Here is a 27381-nt window from a genome sequence, read left to right on the forward strand (position 1 = left end):
GTGGAGGGAGTGAGTGTTGAGGGTGGTGGAGGGAGTGAGTGTTGAGGGTGGTGGAGGGAGTGAGTGTTGGAGGTGGTGGAGGGAGTGAGTGTTGAGGGTGGGGGAGGGAGTGAGTGTCGAGGGTGGTGGAGGGAGTGAGTGTTGGAGGTGGTGGAGGGAGTGAGTGTTGAGGGTGGTGGAGGGAGTGAGTGTTGGAGGTGGTGGAGGGAGTGAGTGTTGAGGGTGGTGGAGGGAGTGAGTGTTGAGGGTGGTGGAGGGAGTGAGTGTTGAAGGTGGTGGAGGGAGTGAGTGTTGAGGGTGGGGGAGGGAGTGAGTGTTGAAGGTGGGGGAGGGAGTGAGTGTCGTGGGTGGTGGAGGGAGTGAGTGTTGAGGGTGGTGGAGGGAGTGAGTGTTGAGGGTGGTGGAGGGAGTGAGTGTTGAAGGTGGGGGAGGGAGTGAGTGTCGTGGGTGGTGGAGGGAGTGAGTGTTGGAGGTGGTGGAGGGAGTGAGTGTTGGAGGTGGGGGAGGGAGGGAGTGAGTGTTGGAGGGAGTGGAGGGAGGGCCGATAAAGTGCTGCTCTGTCCTGGATTCTCAAGTGTAACTCATCCAAGCGAGTGGGGAGTGTTCCATCGCACTCCTGTCTGACCAGATCAACGGTTCAAACTGGATCAGTGTCCTGCCCCGCGTGCGACTGAATCCCGAACAGGAGTAAATCCCAGGCCCCACTACCAGCCTGTGTGTAGTTTGCTGATCTCAGCTTTGCAAGTGCTGGAGGGCACAGTCATTGGCCTCAGTACCTTCGTTTGGCCTCCGTGCCCTCCCCTTAAAGTGTACAGAGGCTGAATTACCTGGAGAGCAGTTTGATTTTATCTATCGCTGTATGGAGGCTGGGATCACTTTGTGCAGGACAGTGGTGATGTTAACCGACCGAGAGCCCAGCAACTTTCACATCCTCGGGATACTTCCCAGTAAATGCAGTATTTCTTTCACTTCCCGTCACTGGTCTAATGTCGGAGACACACAGCCACTTTACACACAGCAACGCAATCCTCTGTCGTTCAGTGATGTTGGTCGATATTGGCACCAGCACATCGGGAAGAGCTCCCTCCTCCTCCTCTCCTCCTCCCCTCTTTCTTCGGACTGGTAGCCATGGCATCTTTGACTACCCAAGCGAGAGGACAGACAGACGCCCCTCACTTTAATGTGTCATCCAGAAAAACAGCATCTCTGACAGTGTGGCACTCCCTCAGTACTGCCCCTCTGACAGTGCGGTGCTCCCTCAGTACTGCCCCTCCGACAGTGCGGCGCTCCCTCAGTACTGCCCCTCCGACAGTGCGGCGCTCCCTCAGTACTGCCCCTCCGACAGTGCAGCGCTCACTCAGTACTGCCCCTCCGACAGTGCGGCGCTCCCTCAGTACTGCCCCTCCGACAGTGCGGCGCTCCCTCAGTACTGCCCCTCCGACAGTGCGGTGCTCCCTCAGTACTGCCCCTCTGACAATGTGGCACACCCTCAGTACTGCCCCTCCGACAGTGCGGGGCTCCCTCAGTACTGCCCCTCCGACAGTGCGGCACTCCCTCACTACTGACCCTCCGATGGAGGGATGGGAAGCGAGGGGGAGGGGATGATGGGGAGGGGGAGGGGGCGTGGATGGAGTGGTGGACTGGATTAGGCCGACTACTCTCTCCAGTTACGCCCGACCCTGCGATAACGGGTGACCGTGCAGCCCACTGAGCGACGGCTGACAGACAGAGCCCACGAGCGAGGCGGAGGTCGCCAGTTCGAATCCCACGGCGGCAGTTCGCGAATGCTGATTCAGCTGAGAAATGGGGGGTTGGGGGAAGGGGGGGTTTGTGTCCTCAGTGAAGCAGATAAAAGCCACGAGTGGTTCAGTAACGTCGCTTTAATGGGGCCGGTGTGGGGGGATCCTTGGGGTCTGTGCATTTACCTGACTTCAGCCCCGACACCCAAAAGGTGGTTGACTCTTTCAGTGGCCCTCTCTCGGGATAAAATGAGCTTGGTTGCCTCAAAACTGCCTCGGGGCAAATAAGGGACTGTGTGCATTGAGGCGGGCCGTGGGGGAATGCGACAAGCAGTGGAAAGGAGCTGGGGATGTTCGGAGATCCCGAGAGTCCAGATCAGTGTGTGCACCCACTGTAAGGTGTGGGTGGGTGGGGGGGGGTTAAGACAGCACACTCCAGCTCGGCCCTGCCTGTGAAGTCCAGGGGCGGGGAGGTGCTCAGCAGTGCCGGAAACACGAGACTTTCCTTCATTCCAAGGCCGGGTTTAACAGTGCAGGAGGAAGGGGGACAGGGGAGGGGCTGGAGGCGACGGTGTGAGGGGGAGAGGGGGGAGTGCGAGGCGGCGAGGCAGAGCCCTCCTCGACTGAGTCGCAGATCTCCGCGATGGCAGCGTTGAACTCCTCGGGCCGGTCGGCGTAGACATGGTGAGACGCCCCCTCGATGGCCTGCAGCGAGAAGGAAAGAGAAAACGGGACACACTCAAAAGGTTCAGTCGAGAAGGTGAAGGGGGTGACAATCGGCAGACAGCACGACCCCCGGGGGGAGAAAGAGACGGGTACAAGAGGGGAAAGGCCGAGGAGGAGGAGGAGGAGTGTTTGATGGGACAGTGTAGAGTGAGCTTTACTCTGTATCTAACCCCCTGTACCTGCCCTGGGAGTGTTTGATGGGACAGTGTAGAGGGAGCTTTACTCTGTATCTAACACCCTGTACCTGCCCTGGGAGTGTTTGATGGGACAGTATAGAGGGAGCTTTACTCTGTATCTAACCCTCTGTACCTGCCCTGGGAGTGTTTGATGGGACAGTGTAGAGGGAGCTTTACTCTGTATCTAACCCGTGCTGTACCTGCCCTGGGAGTGTTTGATGGGACAGTGTTGAGGGAGCTTTACTCTGTATCTAACCCCGTGCTGTACCTGCCCTGGGAGTGTTTGATGGGACAGTGTAGAGGGAGCTTTACTCTGTATCTAACCCCCTGTACCTGCCCTGGGAGTGTTTGATGGGACAGTGTAGAGGGAGCTTTACTCTGTATCTAACCCCCTGTACCTGCCCTGGGAGTGTTTGATGGGACAGTATAGAGGGAGCTTTACTCTGTATCTAACCCCCTTTACCTGCCCTGAGAGTGTTTGATGGGACAGTGTCGAGGGAGCTTTACTCTGTATCTAACCCCCTGTACCTGCCCTGGGAGTGTTTGATGGGACAGTGTTGAGGGAGCTTTACTCTGTATCTAACCCCGTGCTGTACCTGCCCTGGGAGTGTTTGATGGGACAGTGTAGAGGGAGCTTTACTCTGTATCTAACCCCCTGTACCTGCCCTGGGAGTGTTTGATGGGACAGTGTAGAGGGAGCTTTACTCTGTATCTAACCCCCTGTACCTGCCCTGGGAGTGTTTGATGGGACAGTATAGAGGGAGCTTTACTCTGTATCTAACCCCCTTTACCTGCCCTGAGAGTGTTTGATGGGACAGTGTCGAGGGAGCTTTACTCTGTATCTAACCCCCTGTACCTGCCCTGGGAGTGTTTGATGGGACAGTGTTGAGGGAGCTTTACTCTGTATCTAACCCCGTGCTGTACCTGCCCTGGGAGTGTTTGATGGGACAGTGTAGAGGGAGCTTTACTCTGTATCTAACCCCCTGTACCTGCCCTGGGAGTGTTTGATGGGACAGTGTAGAGGGAGCTTTACTCTGTATCTAACCCCCTGTACCTGCCCTGGGAGTGTGTGATGGGACAGTGTAGACGGAGCTTTACTCTGTATCTAACCCCCTGTACCAGCCCTGGGAGTGTTTGATGGGACAGTGTAGAGGGAGCTTTACTCTGTACCTACCCCCTGTACCTGCCCTGGGAGTGTGTGATGGGACAGTGTAGAGGGAGCTTTACTCTGTATCTGACCCCCTGTACCTGCCCTGGGAGTGTTTGATGGGACAGTGTAGAGGGAGCTTTACTCTGTATCTGACCCCCTGTACCTGCCCTGGGAGTGTTTGATGGGACAGTGTAGAGGGAGCTTTACTCTGTATCTAACCCGTGCTGTACCTGCCCTGGGAGTGTTTGATGGGACAGTGCAGAGGGAGCTTTACTCTGTATCTCACCCCCTGTACCTGCCCTGGGAGTGTTTGATGGGACAGTGTAGAGGGAGCTTTACTCTGTATCTAACCCCCTGTACCTGCCCTGGGAGTGTTTGATGGGACAGTGTAGAGGGAGCTTTACTCTGTATCTAACCCCCTGTACCTGCCCTGGGAGTGTTTGATGGGACAGTGTAGAGGGAGCTTTACTCTGTATCTAACCCCCTGTACCTGCCCTGGGAGTGTGTGATGGGACAGTGTAGACGGAGCTTTACTCTGTATCTAACCCCCTGTACCAGCCCTGGGAGTGTTTGATGGGACAGTGTAGAGGGAGCTTTACTCTGTATCTAACCCGTGCTGTACCTGCCCTGGGAGTGTTTGATGGGACAGTGTTGAGGGAGCTTTACTCTGTATCTAACCCCGTGCTGTACCTGCCCTGGGAGTGTTTGATGGGACAGTGTAGAGGGAGCTTTACTCTGTATCTAACCCCCTGTACCTGCCCTGGGAGTGTTTGATGGGACAGTGTAGAGGGAGCTTTACTCTGTATCTAACCCCCTGTACCTGCCCTGGGAGTGTTTGATGGGACAGTATAGAGGGAGCTTTACTCTGTATCTAACCCCCTTTACCTGCCCTGAGAGTGTTTGATGGGACAGTGTCGAGGGAGCTTTACTCTGTATCTAACCCCCTGTACCTGCCCTGGGAGTGTTTGATGGGACAGTGTTGAGGGAGCTTTACTCTGTATCTAACCCCGTGCTGTACCTGCCCTGGGAGTGTTTGATGGGACAGTGTAGAGGGAGCTTTACTCTGTATCTAACCCCCTGTACCTGCCCTGGGAGTGTTTGATGGGACAGTGTAGAGGGAGCTTTACTCTGTATCTAACCCCCTGTACCTGCCCTGGGAGTGTGTGATGGGACAGTGTAGACGGAGCTTTACTCTGTATCTAACCCCCTGTACCAGCCCTGGGAGTGTTTGATGGGACAGTGTAGAGGGAGCTTTACTCTGTACCTACCCCCTGTACCTGCCCTGGGAGTGTGTGATGGGACAGTGTAGAGGGAGCTTTACTCTGTATCTGACCCCCTGTACCTGCCCTGGGAGTGTTTGATGGGACAGTGTAGAGGGAGCTTTACTCTGTATCTGACCCCCTGTACCTGCCCTGGGAGTGTTTGATGGGACAGTGTAGAGGGAGCTTTACTCTGTATCTAACCCGTGCTGTACCTGCCCTGGGAGTGTTTGATGGGACAGTGCAGAGGGAGCTTTACTCTGTATCTCACCCCCTGTACCTGCCCTGGGAGTGTTTGATGGGACAGTGTAGAGGGAGCTTTACTCTGTATCTAACCCCCTGTACCTGCCCTGGGAGTGTTTGATGGGACAGTGTAGAGGGAGCTTTACTCTGTATCTAACCCCCTGTACCTGCCCTGGGAGTGTTTGATGGGACAGTGTAGAGGGAGCTTTACTCTGTATCTAACCCCCTGTACCTGCCCTGGGAGTGTGTGATGGGACAGTGTAGACGGAGCTTTACTCTGTATCTAACCCCCTGTACCAGCCCTGGGAGTGTTTGATGGGACAGTGTAGAGGGAGCTTTACTCTGTACCTACCCCCTGTACCTGCCCTGGGAGTGTGTGATGGGACAGTGTAGAGGGAGCTTTACTCTGTATCTGACCCCCTGTACCTGCCCTGGGAGTGTTTGATGGGACAGTGTAGAGGGAGCTTTACTCTGTATCTGACCCCCTGTACCTGCCCTGGGAGTGTTTGATGGGACAGTGTAGAGGGAGCTTTACTCTGTATCTAACCCGTGCTGTACCTGCCCTGGGAGTGTTTGATGGGGCAGTGTAGAGGGAGCTTTACTCTGTATCTAACCCCCTGTACCTGCCCTGGGAGTGTTTGATGGGACAGTGCAGAGGGAGCTTTACTCTGTATCTCACCCCCTGTACCTGCCCTGGGAGTGTTTGATGGGACAGTGTAGAGGGAGCTTTACTCTGTATCTAACCCGTGCTGTACCTGCCCTGGGAGTGTTTGATGGGACAGTGTAGAGGGAGCTTTACTCTGTATCTAACCCCCTGTACCTGCCCTGGGAGTGTTTGATGGGACAGTGTAGAGGGAGCTTTACTCTGTATCTAACCCCCTGTACCTGCCCTGGGAGTGTTTGATGGGACAGTGTAGAGGGAGCTTTACTCTGTATCTAACCCCCTGTACCTGCCCTGGGAGTGTTTGATGGGGACAGTGTAGAGGGAGCTTTACTCTGTATCTAACCCCCTGTACCTGCCCTGGGGAGTGTGTGATGGGACAGTGTGGAGGGAGCTTTACTCTGTATCTAACCCCGTGCTTTACCTGCCCTGGGAGTGTGTGATGGGACAGTGTAGAGGGAGCTTTACTCTGTATCTAACCCCCTGTACCTGCCCTGGGAGTGTGTGAGGGGACAGTAGATCTCTGACCCCGGGTACTCACCATGGTGTGAACATACGAGTCCGACCGCAGATGCTTCACCTTCTCCCCACTGCTGGGCTCAATCCAGGAGCGGGATCCGTAAATCATGGTGATGGGGATCTCCTTGGGGATCAGGTGGATCCTCCCGAGCATTGGTCGCTTGGCCCAGCCGAAGGATTCCGACAGCACTTTGAACGCTGCCTCGCCACTGCAGACAGAGAGGGTTACATTTCACCCTGAAATCAGCTTCCGACCACATATCCACGGCATAACTCAGTCCGCCTACTCCCCCCTCTAACATCGCCCGTCTCCGCCCCCTGCCTCAGCTCATCCGCTGCTGAAACCCTCACCCATGTCTTTGTTACCTCCGGACCTGACTATTCCAACGCACTCCTGACCGGCCTCCCACATTCTACCCGACGTAAACTAGAGGTGATCCAAAACTCGGCTGTCCCCGTGTCCTAACTCACACCCAGTCCCACTCACCCATCACCCACTGTGCTCACTGACCCCGTGTCCTAACTCACACCCAGTCCCACTCACCCATCACCCACTGTGCTCACTGACCCCGTGTCCTAACTCACACCCAGTCCCACTCACCCATCACCCACTGTGCTCACTGACCCCGTGTCCTAACTCGCACCCAGTCCCGCTCACCCATCACCCCCTGTGCTCACTGACCCCGTGTCCTAACTCACACCCAGTCCCACTCACCCATCACCCCCTGTGCTCACTGACCCCGTGTCCTAACTCACACCCAGTCCCACTCACCCATCACCCCCTGTGCTCACTGACCCCGTGTCCTAACTCACACCCAGTCCCACTCACCCATCACCCCCTGTGCTCACTGACCCCGTGTCCTAACTCACACCCAGTAACACTCACCCATCACCCCCTGTGCTCACTGACCCCGTGTCCTAACTCACACCCAGTCCCACTCACCCATCACCCCCTGTGCCCCGTGTCCTAACTCACACCGAGTCCCACTCACCCATCGCCCCCTGTGCTCACTGACCCCGTGTCCTAACTCACACCCAGTCCCACTCACCCATCACCCCCTGTGCTCACTGACCCCGTGTCCTAACTCACACCCAGTCCCACTCACCCATCACCCCCTGTGCTCACTGACCCCGTGTCCTAACTCACACCCAGTCCCGCTCACCCATCACCCCCTGTGCTCACTGACCCCGTGTCCTAACTCACACCCAGTCCCACTCACCCATCACCCCCTGTGCTCACTGACCCCGTGTCCTAACTCACACCCAGTCCCACTCACCCATCACCCCCTGTGCTCACTGACCCCGTGTCCTAACTCACACCCAGTCCCACTCACCCATCAACCCCTGTGCCCCGTGTCCTAACTCACACCCAGTCCCACTCACCCATCACCCCCTGTGCCCCGTGTCCTAACTCACACCCAGTCCCACTCACCCATCACCCCCTGTGCTCACTGACCCGTGTCCTAACTCACACCCAGTCCCACTCACCCATCACCCCCTGTGCTCACTGCCCCGTGTCCTAACTCACACCCAGTCCCGCTCACCCATCGCCCCCTGTGCTCACTGACCCGTGTCCTAACTCGCACTGAGTCCCACTCACCCATCACCCCCTGTGCTCGCTGCCCCGTGTCCTAACTCACACCCAGTCCCGCTCACCCATCACCCCCTGTGCTCACTGCCCCGTGTCCTAACTCACACCCAGTCCCGCTCACCCATCACCCCCTGTGCTCACTGACCCGTGTCCTAACTCGCACCGAGTCCCACTCACCCATCACCCCCTGTGCTCGCTGCCCCGTGTCCTAACTCACACCCAGTCCCGCTCACCCATCACCCCCTGTGCTCACTGCCCCGTGTCCTAACTCACACCCAGTCCCGCTCACCCATCACCCCCTGTGCTCACTGCCCCGTGTCCTAACTCACACCCAGTCCCACTCACCCATCACCCCCTGTGCTCACTGACCCCGTGTCCTAACTCACACCCAGTCCCACTCACCCATCACCCCCTGTGCTCACTGCCCCGTGTCCTAACTCACACCCAGGACCACTCACCCATCACCCCTTGTCCTAACACACCCAGTCCCGCTCACCCATCACCCCCTGTGCTCACTGCCCCCGTGTCCTAACTCACACCCAGTCCCACTCGGCCATCACCCCCTGTGCTCACTGACCTACATTGGCTCCCAGTAAAACAACGCCTCGATTTCCACCTCCGTAACATCGGGGGTGGTGAGAGGTGGGGGGGTTGGGGGTGAGAGATGGGGGGGTTGGGGGTGGGTTTGAGGGTCAACATCTGGGGAACCAGCGCTGAACAACTCAACACCTCACCCCTAGCGCCCCCAGTGCACTCTGGCCAGAGCGCAGGTTACAATATGTCTCACCGGTGATCACTCCCTCCGGCCCTCCGCAGACTATTCCAGCAAGGAGGGCATCACCAAGTCTCTCTTCCCCAGGCCGGATCGCTTCATTTGAAGTCCGGTCACCCACCAGGTCAGTCGGGTGACCACCGTCGCTATTTGCCGCATAGCAGGATCCCGCAATCGGCCAACGATCGCACGCTGGGGATTCGATTCTTTTGCTGCTGTTGATTTTATTCCTGCCAAGGATCGGACGGGTCTCAGTCGATTGCACTCCCTCACCTCAAGTCAGAATGTTTGTGGGTTCCAGCCTCATAATCTGATGACAGTACTGAGGGAGTGCCGCACTGTCGGAGGGGCAGTACTGAGGGAGTGCCGCACTGTCGGAGGGGCAGTATTGAGGGAGCGGCGCACTGTCGGAGGGACAGTACTGAGGGGGCGCCGCACTGTCGGAGGGGCAGTACTGAGGGAGCGCCGCACTGTCGGAGGGTCAGTACTGAGGGAGTGCCGCACTGTCGGAGGGGCAGTACTGAGGGAGTGCCGCACTGTCGGAGGGGCAGTACTGAGGGAGCGCCGCACTGTCGGAGGGGCAGTACTGAGGGAGTGCCGCATTGTCGGAGGGGCAGTACTGAGGGAGTGCCGCACTGTCGGAGAGCCAGTACTGAGGGAGCCCCACACTGTCGGAGGGGCAGTAGTGAGGGAGCGCCGCACTGTCGGAGGGGCAGTACTGAGGGAGCGCCGCACTGTCGGAGGTGTCATCTTTCAGGCCAAGTCAGTCAATTGAGGCGCCCATGTGTCTATCAGGGGGGAAGTTAAAGATTGCATGACCACTACTGGAAGAGAGCTGGTGAGTTCTCTCCGGTGTCCTCAACCATCAGAAGAACAAAAACCCAAATGGCTTAAGACTTTTTTTTGTTGCATTGCTGTGTGTGGAAGCCTCCTTACAAAGTACATGCTGGGCGGGGGGAAACAGCCGGAGTCCATGACGGGTGCTATATAAATGTATGACCTTTCTTTCTCTAATATGGGAGCGTCTGGAGCCTCTGAAACAAGTACCAGGATCGCACTGGAATCATCGGGAGCAGTGACCGTTGTCCCTTGTGCTAACCTGGATGGACTGAGGTCGGTTCAAGCTCTCCTGCCCTCCACAGCGGAGATCAGACAGCTGAGCACTGACTGGGTGTGGCGATGGGATCTTGCTGCCCACTGTGTGGGGCTCAGTACCCCCCCCCCCCCACCCGTCTCACCTCGGAGTCTGGGCATTGCAGTGATAGACATATTCCACGATCGTGTCGTCCTCGAAGCGCTCTGCGTATTTCCTCTTCAGGTCTGGCCGGAATCGCTGGACCAGGGCGGGACCTGTGGAGCGAGGCAAGGAGCTGACACCAGGTGGACGGAACGCCCCAGGCCCAAGGCCCAGGCTTTGAAGATCAGCAGGCCCACCTCAATTTTGGGCTCCCTCACCGGGAGTTTACACAGGGCCGGTCCGTCAACAACACTTCGACCCTCGCTCACCACCGATCGGGGTTCTGCAACGGAGAGTCCCTTACTCTCAGGGTGGGCAATGTGGACGGTCCCTTACTCTCAGGGTGGGAAATGTGGACGCTCCCTTACTCTCAGGGTGGGAAATGTGGACGCTCCCTTACTCTCAGGGTGGGAAATGTGGACGCTCCCTTACTCTCAGGGTGGGAAATGTGGACGCTCCCTTACTCTCAGGGTGGGAAATGTGGACGCTCCCTTACTCTCAGGGTGGGCAATGTGGACGCTCCCTTACTCTCAGGGTGGGAAATGTGGACGCTCCCTTACTCTCAGGGTGGGCAATGTGGACGCTCCCTTACTCACAGGGTGGGCAATGTGGACGCTCCCTTACTCACAGGGTGGGCAATGTGGACGGTCCCTTACTCTCAGGGTGGGCAATGTGGACGCTCCCTTACTCTCAGGGTGGGCAATGTGGACGCTCCCTTACTCTCAGGGTGGGAAATGTGGACGCTCCCTTACTCTCAGGGTGGGAAATGTGGACGCTCCCTTACTCTCAGGGTGGGCAATGTGGACGCTCCCTTACTCTCAGGGTGGGAAATGTGGACGCTCCCTTACTCACAGGGTGGGCAATGTGGACGGTCCCTTACTCTCAGGGTGGGCAATGTGGACGCTCCCTTACTCACAGGGTGGGCAATGTGGACGCTCCCTTACTCTCAGGGTGGGCAATGTGGACGCTCCCTTACTCTCAGGGTGGGCAATGTGGACGCTCCCTTACTCTCAGGGTGGGAAATGTGGACGGTCCCTTACTCTCAGGGTGGGCAATGTGGACGGTCCCTTACTCTCAGGGTGGGCAATGTGGACGCTCCCTTACTCACAGGGTGGGCAATGTGGACGCTCCCTTACTCTCAGGGTGGGAAATGCGGACGCTCCCTTACTCACAGGGTGGGCAATGCGGACGCTCCCTTACTCTCAGGGTGGGCAATGTGGACGCTCCCTTACTCTCAGGGTGGGCAATGTGGACGGTCCCTTACTCTCAGGGTGGGCAATGTGGACGGTCCCTTACTCTCAGGGTGGGAAATGTGGACGCTCCCTTACTCACAGGGTGGGCAATGTGGACGCTCCCTTACTCACAGGGTGGGCAATGTGGACGCTCCCTTACTCACAGGGTGGGCAATGTGGACGCTCCCTTACTCTCAGGGTGGGCAATGTGGACGCTCCCTTACTCTCAGGGTGGGCAATGTGGACGCTCCCTTACTCTCAGGGTGGGCAATGTGGACGCTCCCTTACTCTCAGGGTGGGAAATGTGGACGCTCCCTTACTCTCAGGGTGGGAAATGTGGACGCTCCCTTACTCACAGGGTGGGCAATGTGGACGCTCCCTTACTCTCAGGGTGGGCAATGTGGACGCTCCCTTACTCTCAGGGTGGGCAATGTGGACGGTCCCTTACTCTCAGGGTGGGAAATGTGGACGCTCCCTTACTCACAGGGTGGGCAATGTGGACGGTCCCTTATTCTCAGGGTGGGCAATGTGGACGCTCCCTTACTCTCGGTGGGAAATGTGGACGCTCCCTTACTCACAGGGTGGGAAATGTGGACGGTCCCTTACTCACAGGGTGGGAAATGTGGACGGTCCCTTACTCACAGGGTGGGAAATGTGGACGGTCCCTTACTCACAGGGTGGGAAATGTGGACGGTCCCTTACTCACAGGGTGGGAAATGTGGACGGTCCCTTACTCACAGGGTGGGAAATGTGGACGCTCCCTTACTCACAGGGTGGGCAATGTGGACGGTCCCTTACTCACAGGGTGGGAAATGTGGACGGTCCCTTACTCACAGGGTGGGAAATGTGGACGGTCCCTTACTCACAGGGTGGGAAATGTGGACGGTCCCTTACTCACAGGGTGGGAAATGTGGACGGTCCCTTACTCACAGGGTGGGCAATGTGGACGCTCCCTTACTCTCAGGGTGGGAAATGTGGACGGTCCCTTACTCACAGGGTGGGAAATGTGGACGGTCCCTTACTCACAGGGTGGGAAATGTGGACGGTCCCTTACTCACAGGGTGGGCAATGTGGACGCTCCCTTACTCAAGGTGTAACTAAGGATGATCTCAGGGTAAAATAATGACATTCCCTTACACCAGAATGTAAAACATGGACGCTCCCTTACCCCACAGTGTGTGGATGGGAGACGCTCCCTTACCCCAGTGTGTGGACGGGAGACGCTCCCTTACCCCAGTGTGTGGACGGGAGACGCTCCCTTACCCCAGTGTGTGGACGGGAGACGCTCCCTTACCCCAGTGTGTGGACGGGAGACGCTCCCTTACCCCAGTGTGTGGACGGGAGACGCTCCCTTACCCCAGTGTGTGGATGGGAGACGCTCCCTTACCCCAGTGTGTGGACGGGAGACGCTCCCTTACCCCAGTGTGTGGACGGGAGACGCTCCCTTACCCCAGTGTGTGGACGGGAGACGCTCCCTTACCCCAGTGTGTGGACGGGAGACGCTCCCTTACCCCAGTGTGTGGACGGGAGACGCTCCCTTACCCCAGTGTGTGGACGGGAGACGCTCCCTTACCCCAGTGTGTGGACGGGAGACGCTCCCTTACCCCAGTGTGTGGACGGGAGACGCTCCCTTACCCCAGTGTGTGGACGGGAGACGCTCCCTTACCCCAGTGTGTGGACGGGAGACGCTCCCTTACCCCAGTGTGTGGACGGGAGACGCTCCCTTACCCCAGTGTGTGGACGGGAGACGCTCCCTTACCCGAGTGTGTGGATGGGAGACGCTCCCTTACCCCAGTGTGTGGATCGGAGACGCTCCCTTACCCCAGTGTGTGGATGGGAGACGCTCCCTTACCCCAGTGTGTGGATGGGGGACGCTCCCTTACCCCAGTGTGTGGATGGGAGACGCTCCCTTACCCCAGTGTGTGGATGGGAGACGCTCCCTTACCCCATGGTCCCGCAGCACGCAGCACCGCCAGGAAGTTGAAGCGGCCCAAGATGGCCACCGCCGCCTTCACCCACATGGGCGGCTTCCAGGTCTCCGATAGGTCAGACGGTCGCTCCGGGAAACCCCACGGGTCGACCAGGATCAGGTGCTTTACTCTGTGTCCAAGAAAGATGGAGTATAATGTTGGAAAGTGTGAGGTCATGCACTTTAGCACCAAAAAAAAATCAAAGAGCAAGTTATTATTTAAATGGAGAAAGATTACAAAGTGCCGCAGTACAGCGGGACCTGGGGGTTACTTGTACATGAAACACAAAAGGTTAGTCTGCAGGTACAGCAAGTGATCAGGAAGGCCTATTGTATCTTGGCCTTTATTGCAAAGGGGGATGGAGTATAAAAGCAGGGAAGTCTTGCTCCAGTTATACAGGGTATTGGTGAGGCCACACCTGGAGTACTGCGTGCAGTTACACAGGGTATTGGTGAGGCCACACCTGGAGTACTGCGTGCAGTTACACAGGGTATTGGTGAGGCCACACCTGGAGTACTGCGTGCAGTTTTGGTCTCCGTATTTACGAAAGGATATACTTGCTTTGGAGGCAGTTCAGAGACGGTTCACTCGGTTGATTCCGGAGATGAGGAGGTTGACTTATGAGGAAAGGTTGAGGAGGTTGGGCCTCTACTCATTGGAGTTCAGAAGAATGAGAAGTGATCTTATGGAAACGTATCAGATTATGAGGGGGGCTCGACAAGGTGGATGCAGAGGATGTTCCCACTGATGGGGGAGACTAGAACTAGGGGGCATGGTCTTAGAATAAGGGGCTGCCCATTTAAAACTGAGATGAGGAGGAATTTCTTCTCTCAGAGGGTTGTAAATCTGTGGAATTCTCTGCCCCAGAGAGCTGTGGAGGCTGGGTCATTGAATATATTTAAGGTGGAGATAGACAGATGTTTGAGCGATAAGGGAGTGAAGGGTTATGGGGAGCGGGCGGGGAAGTGGAGCTGAGTCCATGATCGGATCAGCCATGATGGTATTAAATGGCGGAGCAGGCTCGAGGGGCCGAATGGCCGACTCCTGCTCCTATTTCTGATGTTAAATAAAGACTTGTGTTTCTATGACGCACTTTCACAACCTTAGGACGTTGCCGAACACTTCACAAGCAATGAAGTCCAATTATTTTTTTTGGAAGTGCTGTTGGAAGCTGGGGCACCCAATTGATGCACAGCAAGATCCCAAAAACAGCAATGTGCTAATAACCAGATTATCTTTTTTTTGTGATTTCGGTTGAGGGATAAATATTTTCCCCAGGACACCGAGGAGAAGTCCCCCTGCTCTTCTTCCAATAGTGGTCGAAGGATATTTCACACCCCACCCGAGATAGAGAGCCCTCATCTCATCCTGAAATACCGCCCCTCCGACAGTGCGGCGCTCCCAGTACTGCCCCTCCGACAGTGCGGCACTCCCTCAGTACTGCCCCTCCGACAGTGCTGCGCTCCCTCAGTACTGCCCCTCCGACAGTGCGGCGCTCCCTCGGTACCGTCCCTCCGACAGTGCGGCGCTCCCTCAGTACTGCCCCTCCGACAGTGCGGCACTCCCTCAGTACTGCCCCTCCGACAGTGCGGCGCTCCCTCAGTACCGCCCCTCCGACAGTGCGGCACTCCCTCAGTACCGCCCCTCCGACAGTGCGCCGCTCCCTCAGTACTGCCCCTCCGACAGTGCGGCACTCCCTCAGTACTGCCCCTCCGACAGTGCGGCGCTCCCTCAGTACTGCCCCTCCGACAGTGCGGCACTCCCACAGTACTGCCCCTCCGACAGTGCGGCACTCCCTCAGTACTGCCCCTCCGACAGTGCGGCGCTCCCTCAGTACTGCCCCTCCGACAGTGCGGCGCTCCCTCAGTACTGCCCCTCTGACAGTGCGGCACTCCCTCAGTACTGCCCCTCCGACAGTGCGGCGCTCCCTCAGTACTGCCCCTCTGACAGTGCGGCACTCCCGCGGTTTACCTGTCCGGATGTTTGATGGTATAGCTGGCGGCCAGGTAGCCCCCCAGGCTGTGTCCGAGGAGGATCATGTTGGTGAGCCCCACCTGGCCCCTCCACTCCTCGATGGAGCGCACGAACTCGGCCTCCACGGCCTCAGGATCGGCGGGGAAGGTGGGCCGGGAGCTGCGTCCGAAGCCCAGCAGGTCGAAGGCGTGTAGGGGCCGGCGCCGGCCCAGGGGCTCCAGGTTCTGTACCCACAGCCCCACCCCGCCTCCGAACCCGTGCACCAGCACCAGCGGTGTGCACTCACCGCGACCCTCGCTCTCTGGGCTCAGCGACAGTGTCCAGATCCGCTCCGCGCTCGGCAACGTCACGTAGCGGGACTCGAACCGCGTCTTGATACCTGCCGGGGGGGGCACACAACACAGAGAGAGGGGTTAGAGAGCGAGGGGGGGAGGGGGGGGCTGAGGGGAAAGGAGGGGAGCGAGAGAGAGAGGGAGAGGGGAAAGGAGGGGAGCGAGAGGGAGAGGGAGAGGGGAAAGGAGGGGAGCGAGAGAGAGAGAGAGGGGAAAGGAGGGGAGCGAGAGAGAGGGGAAAGGAGGGGAGCGAGAGAGAGAGAGAGAGAGGAAAGGAGGGGAGCGAGAGAGAGAGAGAGGGGAAAGGAGGGGAGCGAGAGAGAGAGAGAGGGGAAAGGAGGGGAGCGAGAGAGAGAGAGAGGGGAAAGGAGGGGAGCGAGAGAGAGAGAGAGGGGAAAGGAGGGGAGCGAGAGAGAGAGAGAGGGGAAAGGAGGGGAGCGAGAGAGAGAGAGAGAGGGGAAAGGAGGGGAGCGAGAGAGAGAGAGAGAGGGGAAAGGAGGGGAGCGAGAGAGAGAGAGAGGGGAAAGGAGGGGAGCGAGAGAGAGAGAGAGGGGAAAGGAGGGGAGCGAGAGAGAGAGAGAGGGGAAAGGAGGGGAGCGAGAGAGAGAGAGAGGGGAAAGGAGGGGAGCGAGAGAGAGAGAGAGAGAGGGGAAAGGAGGGGAGCGAGAGAGAGAGAGAGAGGGGAAAGGAGGGGAGCGAGAGAGAGAGAGAGAGGGGAAAGGAGGGGAGCGAGAGAGAGAGAGAGAGGGGAAAGGAGGGGAGCGAGAGAGAGAGGGGAAAGGAGGGGAGCGAGAGAGAGAGAGAGAGGGGAAAGGAGGGGAGCGAGAGAGAGAGGGGAAAGGAGGGGAGCGAGAGAGAGAGGGGAAAGGAGGGAGCGAGAGAGAGAGAGGGGAAAGGAGGGGAGCGAGAGAGAGAGAGGGGAAAGGAGGGGAGCGAGAGAGAGAGAGGGGAAAGGAGGGGAGCGAGAGAGAGGGGAAAGGAGGGGAGCGAGAGAGAGAGGGGAAAGGAGGGGAGCGAGAGAGAGAGGGGAAAGGAGGGGAGCGAGAGAGAGAGGGGAAAGGAGGGGAGCGAGAGAGGAGGGAGGGGAGCGAGAGAGGGGTGCTGGGGGAGGAAGAAGCAGGGGTGGGGGAGGGGGAGGGAGCGGGGAAGGGGGAGAGTGAGAGGGGGGGGGAGGAAGGAGGGGGGGGGAGGAAGGAGCAGGGGTGGGGGAGGGAGCGGGGGAAGGGGAGAGTGAGGGGGGGGGGAAGGGGGAGAGTGAGGGGGGGGAGGAAGGGAGCAGGGGTGGGGGAGAGTGAGGGGGGGGAAGGGGAGAGTGAGGGGGGGGGAAGGGGGAGAGTGAGAGGGGGGGGAAGGGGGAGAGTGAGAGGGGGGGGAAGGGGGAGAGTGAGAGGGGGGGAAAGGGGAGAGTGAGAGGGGGGGGAGGAAGGAGGAGGGGTGGGGGAGGGAGCGGGGGAAGGGGAGAGTGAGGGGGGGGGAAGGGGGAGAGTGAGGGGGGGGGAGGAAGGAGCAGGGGTGGGGGAGGGAGCGGGGGAAGGGGAGAGTGAGGGGGGGGGGAAGGGGGAGAGTGAGGGGGGGGAGGAAGGAGCAGGGGTGGGGGAGGGAGCGGGGAGAGAAGAGAAGAATTCTGGGAACTACGAAAGCAAAGTGCTGAAAGACAATGAAAGGAAAACACATTTCCTCCGGGCCAGAGATGTTTGTGCCCAAGTTACAGGGAGCAGTGTGTGAGGGATTCATCGTACATCCCTAGTGAGTAACCCAGTAATATCGCCCAGTCACTGAGATGAATCGGAGTACACTGTGTGGTGACTAACGCTGTACACACCTCAACTTGGCCGGCTATTCAAAACGGCACTCTAGCTAATCGAATTGCTCAAGTCCCGATCACCCAACACCCCTGTGCTCGCTGACCCACATTGGCTCCCAGTCCGGCAACGCCTTGATTTTCAAATATCTTTGTAATCTCCTCCAGCCCGACAAGTTCAGGGGGTTGGGGGTAATATATTAGCATGGATAGAGGATTGGCTAACTAACAGAAAACAGAGAGTCGGGATAAATGGTTCATTCTCGGGTTGGCAATCAGTAACTAGTGGGGTGCGGCAGGGATCAGTGCTGGGACCCCAACTATTTACAATCTATATTAATGACTTGGAAGAAGGGACTGAGTGTAACGTAGCCAAGTTTGCTGATGATACAAAGGTGGGTGGAAAAGCAATGTGTGAGGAGGACACAAAAAATCTGCAAAAGGACACAGACAGGCTCAGTGAGTGGGCAAACATTTGGCAGATGGAGTATAATGTGGGAAAGTGTGAGGTCATGCACTTTGGTAGAAATAATAGAAAAGCAAGTTATTATTTAAATGGAGAAAGATTGCAAAGTGCCGCAGTACAGCGGGACCTGGGGGTTACTTGTGCATGAAACACAAAAGGATAGTCTGTAGGTACAGCAAGTGATCAGGAAGGCCAATGGTATCTTGGCCTTTATTGCAAAGGGGATGGAGTATAAAAGCAGGGAAGTCTTGCTCCAGTTATACAGGGTATTTGTGAGGCCACACCTGGAGTACTGCGTGCAGTTTTGGTCTCCGTATTTATGAAAGGATATACTTGCTTTGGAGGCTATTCAGAGAAGATTGATTCCGGAGATGAGGGGGTTGACTTATGAGGAAAGGTTGAGGAGGTTGGGCCTCTACTCATTGGAGAAAGAGAGGTGATCTTATCGAAATGTGTAAGATTTTGAGGGGGCTCGACAAGGTGGATGCAGAGAGAATGTTGCCACTGATGGGGGAGACTAGAACTAGGGGGCATGGTCTTAGAATAAGGGGCCGCCCATTTAAAACTGAGATGAGGAGGAATTTCTTCTCTCAGAGGGTTGTAAATCTGTGGAATTCTCTGCCCCAGAGAGCTGTGGAGGCTGGGTCATTGAATATATTTAAGGCGGAGATAGACAGATTTTTGAGCGATAAGGGAGTGAAGGGTTATGGGGAGCGGGCGGGGAAGTGGAGCTGAGTCCATGATCGGATCAGCCATGATCGTATTAAATGGCGGAGCAGGCTCGAGGGGCCGAATGGCCGACTCCTGCTCCTATTTCTGATGTTCTTATGTTATCTTCCGCGATCTCTGCACTCCTCTAATTCTGCCCTCTTGCGCATCCCCGAATTAAATCGCTCCACCATTGACATCCGTGCCTTCAGCTGCCTGGGCCCCAAGCTCTGGGACTCTCTTCCTAAATCTCCCTGCCTCTCTCTCCTCCTTTAAGACATTCCTTAAAACCCATCTCTTTGACCAAGCTTTTGGTCACCTGCCCTAATTTCTTCTTATGCGGCTTGGTGTGAAATGTTGTTTGATGACAACTTGTATTTATATAGAACCTTTAACAGAGTAAAATGAAGCAAGGCACTTCACAGGTGCGTTACCAAACAAGATTTGACACCAAGCAACATAAGGAGATGCTAGCGCAGGTGACCAAAAGCTCGGTCAAAGAGGTCGATTTTAAGGAGCATCTTAAGGAGAGAGAGGAGAGTTTAGGGAGGGAGTTCCAGAGCTTGGGGCCCAGGCAACAGAAGGCACGGCCTCCGATCGTGGAGCGATTATAATCAGGGATGGTCAGGAGGGCAGAATTAGAGGAGTGCAAATATCTCGGGGGTTTGTGGGGCTGGAGGAGGTTACAGAGATAGGGAGGGGGCGAGGGCCATGGAGGGATTTGTAAACAAGGATGAGAATTTTGAAATCGAGGTGCTGCTTAACCGGGACACGGGGCAGTGAGCACAGGGGGTGATGGGTGAGTGGGACTCGGTGCGAGTTAGGACACGGGGCAGTGAGCACAGGGGATGATGGGTGAGTGGGACTGGGTGCGAGTTAGGACACGGGGCAGTGAGCACAGGGGGTGATGGGTGAGTGGGACTGGGTGCGAGTTAGGACACGGGGCAGTGAGCACAGGGGGTGATGGGTGAGTGGGACTCGGTGCGAGTTAGGACACGGGGCAGTGAGCACAGGGGGTGATGGGTGAGCGGGACTGGGTGCGAGTTAGAACACGGGGCAGTGAGCACAGGGGGTGATGGGTGAGCGGGACTGGGTGTGAGTTAGGACACGGGCAGCGAGCACAGGGGTTGATGGGCGAGTGGGACTGGGTGTGAGTTAGGACACGGGCAGCGAGCACAGGGGGTGATGGGTGAGCGGGACTCGGTGCGAGTTCGGACACTGGGCACAGGGGGTGATGGGTGAGTGGGACTGGGTGTGAGTTAGGAAACGGGGGCAGTAAGCATAGGGGGTGATGGGTGAGTGGGACTCGTTGCGAGTTAGGACACGGGGGCAGTGAGCAAAGCGGGTGATGGGTGAGTGGGACTGGGTGCGAGTTAGGACACGGGGGCAGTGAGTACAGGGGGTGATGGGTGAGTGGGACTGGGTGCGAGTTCGGACACGGGGGCAGTGAGTACAGGGGGTGATGGGTGAGCGGGACTGGGTGCGAGTTCGGACACGGGGCACAGGAGGTGATGGGTGAGTGGGACTGGGTGCGAGTTAGGACACGGGGGCAGTCGAGTTTTGGATCACCTCTAGTTTACGTCGGGTAGAATGTGGGAGGTTGGTCAGGAGTGTGTTGGACTAGTCAAGTCTGGAGGTAACAAAGGCATGGGTGAGGGTTTCAGCAGCGGATGAGCTGAGGCAGGGGCGGAAGACGGGCGATGTTAGAGGGGGGAGTAGGCGGTCTTGCTGATGGAGCGGATATGGGGTTGGAATTTCATGTCGGAGTTAAGTCGGACACCCAGGTTGGGAACAGTCTGGTTCAGCATCAGGCATTAACCAGGAAGAGGGATGGAGCCGGTGGCTCAGGAACAGAATTGGAAGTGGGGATTGAAGATGGAAGATCCTCGGTCGGCCGCATATTTCGTTGGAGGAATTTTCTGATTATCCAGGCTGGATATCGACAAAGCAGGGTGGAGCAATGTTCCTCTAAGTTATCATTGTTGTCCCTTGTTTACGGAGTGACGCCTGCCAACGAACCGGAAGCTACCGCCACGTACACCAACGAAGTGACTCCTGCCAACGAACCGGAAGCTACTGCAAGATGCAATAAGGAAGTGACTTCTGCCAGCGGACCGGAAGCGCCCAGTAGGAACGATAACGGAGTGACTCCTGCCAACGGACCGGAAGTACCCAGTAGGAACGATAACGGAGTGACTCCTGCCAATGGACCGGAAGCTACTGGCATGTACAATAACGATGTGACTCCTGCCAACGAACCGGAAGCTACTGCAGGCTGCAGTAACGAAGTGACTCTTGCCTACAAACCGGAAGCTACCGGCATGTACAATAACGGAGTGACTCCTGCCAACGGACCGGAAGCACCCGTAGGAACGATAAACGGAGTGACTCCTGCCAACGGACCGGAAGCCGTGCAGAAGCATTCTGCACATAACTATCCAAAGTCCACATTTAAAAGTAACTTTCACCACAACAGGCGGAGGTTGCGTCAATGCCAACTCTGGCGGTTTTGTCCCTTGTTGGAAATAATTTTATATAAAGAAATGCAAAGATTTAATTACAAAGAAATGCAAGATTTACAAGGATGATGCCAGAAATGCGAGGGTAGGCATATCAGGAAAGGATGAACAAGCTGGGTCTCTTTTCTCTTTGAAAGAGAAGGCTGAGGGATGACCCAATAAAGATTTTTACAACGATGAAAGGTTTTGCTCGCGTGGATACAGAGAGAATGTTTTCACTTGTGGGGAAGAGCAGAACTAGAGGCCATCAATATAAGATAGTCACCCAGAAATCCACCGGGGAATTCAGGAGAAACTCCTTTACCCAGAGAGCAGTGAGAATGTGGAACTCGCTACCACAGGGAGTGGTCGAGGCGAATAGTATCGATGTATTTAAGGGGAGGCTGGACAAGTGTATGAGGGAGAAGGGAATAGAGGGTTATGCTGATAGTGTTAGATGAGGAGAGACGGGAGGAGGCTCGAGTGGAGCATAAACGCCGGCATGGACCGTTTGGGCCTGTTTCTGTGCTGTATATCCTCTGTAGATCAGCCATGATCTTATTGAATGGCGGAGCAGGCTCGAGGGGCCAAATGGCCTACTCCTGCTCCTATATCTTATGTCCTTATGTAATCCCGATGTAAATAAAATTAAAAACGCACGTCATTTCCCCAATTAGCAATTTGATTGATAAACACGCAACTAGCAGGATAATGTTCTCAGCCTTTTCTGTCCGACTGCCTTATTGAATTAGAGACAGTTCCACATTGAAAATAATTCCTCAGCCTAAAGTTCCAAGCTCAACTTCATCTCAAGTTTTATACGTTTCCCTTTATAAAAAATAAAGATCTTTTCTATTGTCGAAGTCTAAACTTCGCTGTTAAACCCTCGAAGTCTACTCCACCCAAATACTTACCTCGAATCAAGGTCAATAGCGTTTGCCACGCATTAGGATTTTGTGAGCAGTTAACGGGCCGAAGATTCCGGCCTTGCCGGGTGCGTACGAAGTGCGCAGGGACCCAGCGAGTACTTGCAGAAGCTGGATTTCGAGGCGCGATGTGCCATCGCCATAAACCAGCTTTTCCGATCGTTCAAAGATTTCTCCGGACAGATCCTCCGCAGCCCCGGGAAAAGGACATCTACGCGGGAGATCTCGGGCTAGTTGCCCAACTCACGCCCAGAGAATGTCCTTCAAACTCTTACGTCTAGTAAAAGCAGGCATATAGCTTACTTTTACCAGCGTGAGAGTTTTAAAAACACAGAAAAACTAAATTTAAACACTAATTTTTACATTAAAAACACTGTCCTTTAAGGTAAGTTTATTTCTAACACTACTAAAACACATCAAAAATAAAATCCCCCAAATATTTTTTTTCTAAAACATTTCATTACATTTACTTTCAATTAATGTTAAATATGTGAGGCGTTTTATTTATCTATTGTGCTGTGTTTTGGTGTTTTTGGGGGTTATACTCATTGATAGTAATGGCAACTCGGACAAACGGAGTTCCCATTTTTAACAATGAGAATAGCAATATTAATGGAATTTAATTCAGAGAAGTGTGAGGTAATGCACTAATAAGGAAAGGGTATGTATAACATTAAGCGGGAGGCCACTTAATAGTGTAGATGAACAAAGGGACCTTGGAGTGCTTGTCCACAGATCCCTGAAAGTAGCAGGCCAGGTGGATAAGGTGGTTAAGAAGGCATACGGAATGCTTGCTTTTATTGGCCGAGTAATAGAATATAAGAGCAGGGAGGTTATGCTTAAATTGTATAATACTCTGGTTAGGCCACAACTGGAGTACTGCGTGCAGTTCTGGTCACCGTATTATAGGAAGGACGTGATTGCACTAGAGAGGGTGCAGAGGAGATTTACCGGGATGCTGCCTGGAATGGAGAATCTTAGTTATGAGGACAGATTGGATAGGCTGGGTTTGTTCTCATTGGAACAGAGGAGGTTGAGAGGAGACCTCATCGAGGTGTACAAAATATTGAGGGGCCTGGACATAGTGGATAGTGAGGGTCTATTTCCATTGGTGGAGGGGTCTATTACGAGGGGGCATAGTTTTAAGGTGGTTGGTGGAAGGTTTTGAGGGGATTTGAGGGGGGCTTCTTTACGCAGAGGGTTGTGAGGATCTGGAACTCGCTGCCTGGAAGAGTGGTGGATGCAGAAACCCTCACCACTTTTAAGAGATGTTTGGATGAGCACTTAAAGTGCAGTAACCTGCAGGGTTACGGACCTAGAGCTGGTCATTGGGATTAGACTGGATGGCCTTTTGTTGGACGGTGCAGATATAATGGTAAGTACTGCCAGGAATAGAATACGGCCAGGGTGTGATCTCCTGGACTAGTGTCGATCGCCTGGATTGGTCGGAGAGGAATTTTCTCAGATTTTTTCCCCAATTGGCCTGGGTTTTTATCTGTTTTTTGGCCTCTCCCAGGAGATCACATGTCTCCGGTTAGGGTGGAGTGTAGAATGTTTCAGTGTAAGGGGTGTCGCAGTTGTGTGGGGCAGACTGGTTGGGCTGGGTGCTCTTTGCCTTTCAGTCATTGATCATAGGTTTATATGTAACCTTCAGGGCTGCTGACCGAGGGCCGTGTGGCTCTTTGTCGGCCGGTGTGGACACGATGGGCCGGAATGGTCTCCTTCTGCGCTGTAAATTCTAATACTGCATTGTGATTGGTGGTCCAGGCCTACGTGACTCCAGCTTGTATGTATGTACGTGAAAGATATCTCCCCATGCGCTGCGCACTGAATCGAGCCTTCCGACCGGGATCTCCATGTTCCTCTGGGACCACCAGGTACTTCCGTAGATTGTTTTCGGGTCAGAAATGTTCGGACGAAGGAAGACTCCGACCGCAATTTCCCCCACCATCATTTCCTAAACCTTTGGGGACGCTGGCCACATTCGAGAAGCAGCAGGGCTGTGAACAGTCCTTGTGACTGGCACAACGAACACAACTTCCATTCCATCACAATGACTGCTGACAACGAGTGTCCGGCAAGAGTGCATTGAAACTGAGCCTGTGCAATGACTTTGTGTCGTTGGCAGCAGTCATGTCCTTCAATAAGATCATAGAAACACAGAAAATAGGGGCAGGAGTAGGCCATTCGGCCCTTCTAGCCTGCACCACCATTCAATGAGTTCATGGCTGAACATGCAACTTCAGTACCCCATTCCTGCTTTCTCACCATACCCCTTGATCCCCCGAGTAGTAAGGACTTCATCTAACTCATTTTTGAATTTATTTAGTGAATTGGCTTCAACAACTTTCTGTGGTAGAGAATTCCACAGGTTCACCACTCTCTGGGTGAAGAAGTTTCTCCTCATCTCGGTCCTAAATGGCTTACCCCTTATCCTTAGACTGTGACCCCCTGGTTCTGGACTTCCCCAACATTGGGAACATTCTTCCTGAATCTAACCTGTCTGAACCCGTCAGAATTTTAAACGCTTCTATGAGATCCCCTCTCATTCTTCTGAACTCCAGTGAATACAAGCCCAGTTGATCCAGTCTTTCTTGATAGGTCAGTCCAGCCATCCCGGGAATCAGTCTGGTGAACCTTCGCTGCACTCCCTCAATAGCAAGAATGTCCTTCCTCAGGTTAGGAGACCAAAACTGTACACAATACTCCAGGTGTGGCCTCACCAATGCCCTGTACAACTGTAGCAACACCTCCCTGCCCCTGTACTCAAATCCCCTCGCTATGAAGGCCAACATGCCATTTGCTTTCTTAACCGCCTGCTGTACCTGCATGCCAACCTTCAATGACTGATGTACCATGACACCCAGGTCTCTTTGCACCTCCCCCTTTTCTAAACTCCAATGAGTAGAGGCCCAACCTCCTCAACCTTTCCTCATCAGCCAACCCCCTCATCTACGGAATCAACCGAGTGAACCTTCTCTGAACAGCCTCCAAAGCAAGTATATCCTTCCTGAAATACGGAGACCAAAACTGCACGCAGTACTCCAGGTGTGGCCTCACCAATACCCTGTATAACTGGAGCAAGACTTCCCTGCTTTTATACTCCAATCCCCTTGTAATAAAGGCCAACATTGACTTTGCCTTCCTGATTACTTGCTGTACCTGTCTACCTGCCTCCGATCCTTGCTGTGGTAGAGAATTCCGATCCTTGCAATCCTCCCCCCCCGCTATTTCTCATCCGCATGCTGCCCCTTGGTGACATCATCTGAAAATACAGCACTGGGTTCCACGTGTACGGGGGACAACACCCAGCTACACCTCGCCAACAGCACCTCTCGACCCGGCCATTGCAGTGCTCGCTCTGAGCCGAGCCCGTGTAATAATCTGTAAGGTATCGTGCAGGCCACGCACGAGCTTTTCCACTTGAAATGCTGCACAGGCGCAGAAATTTAATGGGTCACGTGACGGCTGCCAACAACCAGGATGTGGACTGCGCGTTGCATGCTGCTGGGAGTGGGTTCCTGCAAGATCCTGCAAATCCCCCGGGAGGACAGACGCACCAACGTTAGCGTCCTCGACCAGGCCCAACATCCCCAGCATCGAAGCACTGACCACACTCGACCAGCTCCGCTGGGCAGGGCCACATTGTCCGCATGGCCCCCAGACACGAGACTCCCAAAGCAAGCGCTCTACTCGGAACTCCTTCACGGCAAGCGAGCCCCAGGTGGGCAGAGGAAACGTTACAAGGGACCACCCTCAAAGCCTCCCTGATAAAGTGCAACATCCCCACCGACACCTGGGAGTCCCTGGGCCCAAAGACCAGTCCGCCCTAAGTGGAGGAAGTGCATCCGGGAGGGCGCTGAGCACCTCGAGTCTCGTCGCCGAGAGCGAGCAGAAAGCAAGCGCAGGCAGCGGAAGGAGCGTGCGGCAAACCAGTCCCACCCTCCCCTTCCCTCAACCACTGTCTGTCCCACCTGTGACAGGGACTGTGGTTCCCGTATTGGACTGTTCAGTCACCTGAGAACTCACTGTTAGAGTGGAGGCAAGTCTTCCTCGACTCCGAGGGGCTGCCTGTGGTGATATGATGGTAAATGTTATTTTAAATTCCGGGAGAGATCAGGCCGTGAGGAAAAATGCCGGGAAGCCAGCGCACTGACCAGGTCCTCCGTCTGTTGCGGCGGACGCTATTTTTAAAATTCGGGACCCGATAGTTACGCGCAGAATACCTCCGCGCTGCCCCCGGGCTCATTGGTAGGAGTCACTCTGCTTATCGAAACGTACAAGATACTGAGGGGTGGGCTGCACAGGGTGGATGCAGAGAGGATGTTCCCACTGATGGGGGAGACTAGAACTAGGGGGCATGGTCTCAGAATAAGGGGCCGCCCATTTAAAACTGAGATGAGGAGGAATTTCTTCTCTCAGAGGGTTGTAAATCTGTGGAATTCTCTGCCCCAGAGAGCTGTGGAGGCTGGGTCATTGAATATATTTAAGGTGGAGATAGACAGATTTTTGAGCGATAAGGGAGTGAAGGGTTATGGGGAGCGGGCGGGGAAGTGGAGCTGAGTCCATGATCGGATCAGCCATGATGGTATTAAATGGCGGAGCAGGCTCGAGGGGCCGAATGGCCGACTCCTGCTCCTGTTTCTGATGTTGTTGCAGGGAGGAGATGGTTGCACTGGAGAGGGGACAGAGGAGAGTTACGAGGATGTTGCCTGGACCTGGGGTCCTGCTCGTATTTCTGATGTTCTTGTGTGTGGAGGGCGAGAGTTGAGAAGAGGCTCGAGTATCGGATGCCGCACTGCTGGAGGTATGTCCCGGGTGTGACGGCCCGCGTGAAGCACCGGTGTTCAAGGCGCAATACAAACACACGTCGTTGTTGTTGTATGCTGTGCGTAAGGGGGCGGGGCGTCTGTGCTCCTGACTCCGCCTCCCGCTCGCGGGGTCGGAGAGACAAACGGAGAGAAGCCCTGCCGTCTCGGAGAGCCTTACCTTGCAGGATCCGGCCCTCGACGGCCCTCAGGTGTGCCATGGAGGTCGGGCACCAGGCGGGCACCCAGCTGGGCCACCAACTCTGGGTCCTAGGAGAGAAAGGAGAGCGGGCGGTAACCACGGCGATCGGTGTGGACCCCGAGGCCGCGGCCTGACACTGACCAATGGGAGGACAGGAAGAGGGGGAGTGTGGGGGAGGGGGGACAGAGCGGGGGACAGGGGAACCGGAGGGGGGGGGGGGGGGAGAGATAGAGAGGGGGGGGAGAGAGAGAGAGAGAGAGAGACGGGGAGAGAGAGAGAGAGAGAGAGAGAGACACGGGGAGAGCGACAGAGACGGGGAGAGCGAGAGAGACGGGGAGAGAGAGAGAGAGGGAGAGGGGGGGGAGAGAGAGGGAGAGGGGGGGGGAGAGAG

The 27381-nt window shown here is 55.7% G+C and overlaps 1 protein-coding gene across 1 annotated transcript; it reads right to left on the reverse strand.

Annotated features, from left to right (window-relative positions):
• Positions 1-1865: 1865 nt before the first annotated feature.
• LOC139257446 ((Lyso)-N-acylphosphatidylethanolamine lipase-like) lies at positions 1866-27052 on the reverse strand. The gene is made up of 6 exons (XM_070874501.1): positions 26970-27052; positions 15247-15628; positions 13251-13405; positions 10075-10186; positions 6496-6682; positions 1866-2444 (listed from the first exon to the last, which is right to left on the reverse strand). Exons 1-6 carry the CDS (start codon positions 27007-27009, stop codon positions 2247-2249), a joined length of 1074 nt encoding a protein of 357 aa, XP_070730602.1. The 5' UTR covers positions 27010-27052; the 3' UTR covers positions 1866-2246.
• Positions 27053-27381: the final 329 nt, after the last annotated feature.

Source organism: Pristiophorus japonicus, unplaced genomic scaffold, assembly GCF_044704955.1.
Source record: "Pristiophorus japonicus isolate sPriJap1 unplaced genomic scaffold, sPriJap1.hap1 HAP1_SCAFFOLD_848, whole genome shotgun sequence".
Lineage (NCBI taxonomy): Eukaryota > Metazoa > Chordata > Chondrichthyes > Pristiophoridae > Pristiophorus > Pristiophorus japonicus.